The sequence below is a fragment of the Mastomys coucha genome, unplaced genomic scaffold, assembly GCF_008632895.1.
Source record: "Mastomys coucha isolate ucsf_1 unplaced genomic scaffold, UCSF_Mcou_1 pScaffold23, whole genome shotgun sequence".
Lineage (NCBI taxonomy): Eukaryota > Metazoa > Chordata > Mammalia > Rodentia > Muridae > Mastomys > Mastomys coucha.
The window spans coordinates 113229437-113233022 of record NW_022196906.1 but is presented as its reverse complement, the minus strand read 5'-3'; the positions used below and the strand labels follow the sequence as shown (position 1 = coordinate 113233022).

The window sequence follows — 3586 nt, the reverse complement described above, 5'->3', positions numbered from 1 at the left end:
AGTCTGAAGAATGACACCACTGCTCCTCCGCCTTGCACCTGGCTGATTGATTGTACTGACCTTGATGTAACGATCTCCTGCCTATATGACTTCTGTAGTTTGCCCTGTTCTCTGTGTATTATATAAGCCTGATTTCTACTTTGTACAAATGGCATTCAGTTTCAGCACTCCCTTGTGTCTGTTTCTGTTTGTCATTTCTTCGCCAATGCCTTGTCTACGTGACTAGAAACCTGTTCCCCCCACGGGTTGAGAGAGGCCTAGACTGGCCGGCCCATGGCAGGTGATCTCCGTTGAGGGCACTCAGGCAAGTCAGGCTGCGGGAGACAGGCAGCGAGCAACTGTGGCATCAAAGTGCAGGTCTAGCTGAGGCTTTGAAACCTTGGGAAGGGGAAACAGGAGACCCACCTCCCAGCATCACCTGGGGGCCCACAGCTGTTCTGTAAGGAAGGGGCTCACTAATGGGGGGTCACCTACAGGGAGACTTTACCCTGGGGGGCTGGGCAGACCTTGCCCACGGAACTGTCAATGCCCCCTTCTCATACTGCAGAGAAGCCCCAGAATGCAGGGTCCACAGGACACAGGGGCCGACTGTCTGCTTTGCAGTTAATTAGATTCACAAAACATGCTCACCTGCAGCTGCTGATGTAATGGGAGAGCTGGTGACAGGCTTGACAGTGCAAGGCTGGCTCCAGTCTTCCAGTAAACGCTTCCGTGTTGCTGTAGAGGGGACCACAAGCGCATGCTCACTCACCATGCCCCAGTCACGTGTTCACATGCTCACACACCACGCCCTGGAGTCACAGAGACACACCCAGATCTCAAACCTGTCTCTGCCACCTCTCTGTCACATAGCTCAATGTCTTTATGATACTTGGTTTTCACTTTTACAAAAAGGAGAAGGAACTCCGCCCAGTCACCTCAAAACTTGCAGGAAGGGCTTCAGAATCATTGGACCGGATTTTGGCATCTTTTGTCAAAACCTACTAATAGTCAACATCGCCGACACATCACCTAGAGCTGATGCATCAACATCGCCGACACATCACCTAGAGCCGATGCATCAACATCGCCGACACATCACCTAGAGCCAATGCATCAACGACACCTATTCACTCACCAAACATCTTGAGCATGAAGAGCATGCCAGGCTTCGGATAAAAAGGCTCTCTGTCCCTGATATCCGGGACCATGAGCTCGAATGAGGGGAAGACACCAAAGTGTCATTACAAACCCTGCAGAGGCCGGGGGTTGGCCTGGTCACTAAAGTGCTTTGCTGGAGAGATGGCTCAGCAGGTAAGAGCACTGACTGCTCTTCCGAAGGTCCTGAGTTCAAATCCCAGCAACCATATGGTGGCTCACAACCACCTGTGATGAGATCTGATGCCCTCTTCTGGTGTGTCGGAAGACAGCTACAGTGTACTTACAGATAATAAATAAATCTTTTTTTTTTTTAAAAGAAAGATGTTTCCTTTAAAGCCTCCTGCTTCTTTCTTCTAAAAAAAAGTGCTTGTCTTACAAGCATGAAGGCCTGAGTTCAGACCTGCAGAACCCACATTAAAAGAATAATCTGGGGTGACAGAGCGATACCTCAGTGTTTAAAGGCACTGGCTGCTCTTCCAAGGGGCCTGGATTCAATTTCCAGTACCCACATGGAGGCTCACAACCATCTGACATACATGCAGACAAAATACCTACACACAGAAAATGATTTTCTCTCTCTCTTTTCTTTTTTCCTTCCTTCCTTCCTTCCTTCCTTTCTTTTCTTTTCTTTTCTTTTCTTTTTTTTTTTTTTTTTTTTTTTTTTTTGGTTTTTCGAGACAGGGTTTCTCTGTATAGCCCTGGCTGTCCTGGAACTCACTCTGTAGACCAGGCTGGCCTTGAACTCAGAAATCCACCTGCCTCTGCCTCCCAAGTGCTGGGACTAAAGGCGTGCGCCACCACTGCCCAGCCTGCTTGCCTGCTTTTTTTTTTTTTTAATAAAAGAAGAAAGAAGGAAAGAAAGAAAGAAAGAGAGGGAAGGAGGGAGGGAGAGAGCAAAGGAGAAAGAGCCATCAGATCGGCGCCCACCCATTGCTGAGAGAGCTAAGTTCCTGGGGCCCATGGAGCTGCTGTTGACAAACCTGGCCTGCTCCGGATAAGGCTAGAACTTGAGAGAAGTCAAAGCCAGACGCCTTCATCTTCCCCAGGATCAGGTCCAGAGCCTGAGAAGAACAGAATCCACCGTGACTCAACAGAACCACCGAGTTCTCTAACCACAAGCCAAGGGCCCTGCCCAGAGGAGGGTCCTCAACACAGGATCTGCCTGTAAGTGTTGGAATAGCTTATTAAGCAAGCAGGCATCAGTCAAATAAAAGGGTCAACTGGACCAAACACACATCTTTTTGTGTCTGTTTTTTTTCTTTTTAAAGATTTATTTATTTTCTATATGATTACACTGTAGTTGTCTTCAGACACACCAGAAGAGGGCATCAGATCCCATTAGAGATGGTTGTGAGCCACCATGTGGTTGCTGGGAATTGAACTCAGGACCTCTGGAAGAGCAGTCGGTGTTCTTAACCGTTATGCCATCTCTCCAGCCCTTGTGTCTGTTTTAAACATGTGTCTATATGTATGTGCATATGTGTTGTGTGTCTTTGTGAGTATATGCCCCCTTGTGTGTAGGTGCCCGAGGAGCCCAGGAGAGGTCACAGGCCTCTCTGTAGCTGGACTATGCTGTGAACAATCTGACATGGGCACTAGGAACTAAACTCAGGTCCTCTGGAAGAGCAGAAGTGAGCACTCTTAACTGCTGAGCCATCTCTCCAGCCCATTTTTGTTTTTTTGAGAGAAGGCCTCATTGTAGTCCAGGCTAGCTGCGACTCACTATGTAGCTAAGTGAGGGGTCCCTGAAGGAATCCAGGTGGGGAAGCAGGGAGGAAAGGAATCAAACTGGGCAAAGAGACAAGAATGAAAACCCGCTGGGCAGTGGTGGCACACGCCTTTAATCCCAGCACTTGGGAGGCAGAGGCAGGTGGATTTCTGAGTTAGAGGCCAGCCTGATCTACAGAGTGAGTTCCAGGACAGCCAGGGCTACACAGAGAGACCCTTTCTCAAAAAAACAAAAAAAAAATAAAAAAGAAAAAGAAAAAAGAAAAAAGAAAAAAAGAAAAAATGAAAACCCAGTGCAGATTGACTTCCTCAACCTGGATCAGATTTCGGGGAGTCTAATAACAGGTGGTTTATTCCTAATGTATTTAAGCCCTGTATAATTTTGGGGAAAAGTTCCCTGGTGTAATACAATCTCTGTTGCACAAGGAAGCCTAATTACATTGAAACTCAACTCGTGAACACTTCCAAGAACATGGGTTCTTGCTCTGCGCTGCCTGTACTAGCATCAGGGCCTAAGGGTCTGGCCTTCTCTCAGTCATACAGACAGCATAGAGGTCATTTGGGCTATTAGCCACCTCCAGTCCTACTTAAAGGAGCTTGATATGACCTGGGCGACAGAGAACGCAGATCACCAGGCCCTTAATCACCCAGTTCTCACCAGGCCCTTAATCACCCCAGCTCTCACCAGGCCCTTAATCACCCCAGCTCTCACCAGGCC

General features: G+C 48.1%; 1 protein-coding gene across 1 annotated transcript in view; it reads right to left on the bottom strand.

Annotated features, from left to right (window-relative positions):
* Xylb (xylulokinase) overlaps positions 1–3586 on the bottom strand; it is a 38880-nt gene that overhangs the window by 29016 nt on the left and 6278 nt on the right. Inside the window, exons 4-5 of the mRNA XM_031344813.1 lie at positions 2121–2201; positions 631–717 (exon numbers count right to left, since the gene is read on the bottom strand). Coding sequence (XP_031200673.1) covers positions 631–717; positions 2121–2201 — 168 coding nt within the window. The remainder of the gene's footprint in view (positions 1–630; positions 718–2120; positions 2202–3586) is intronic.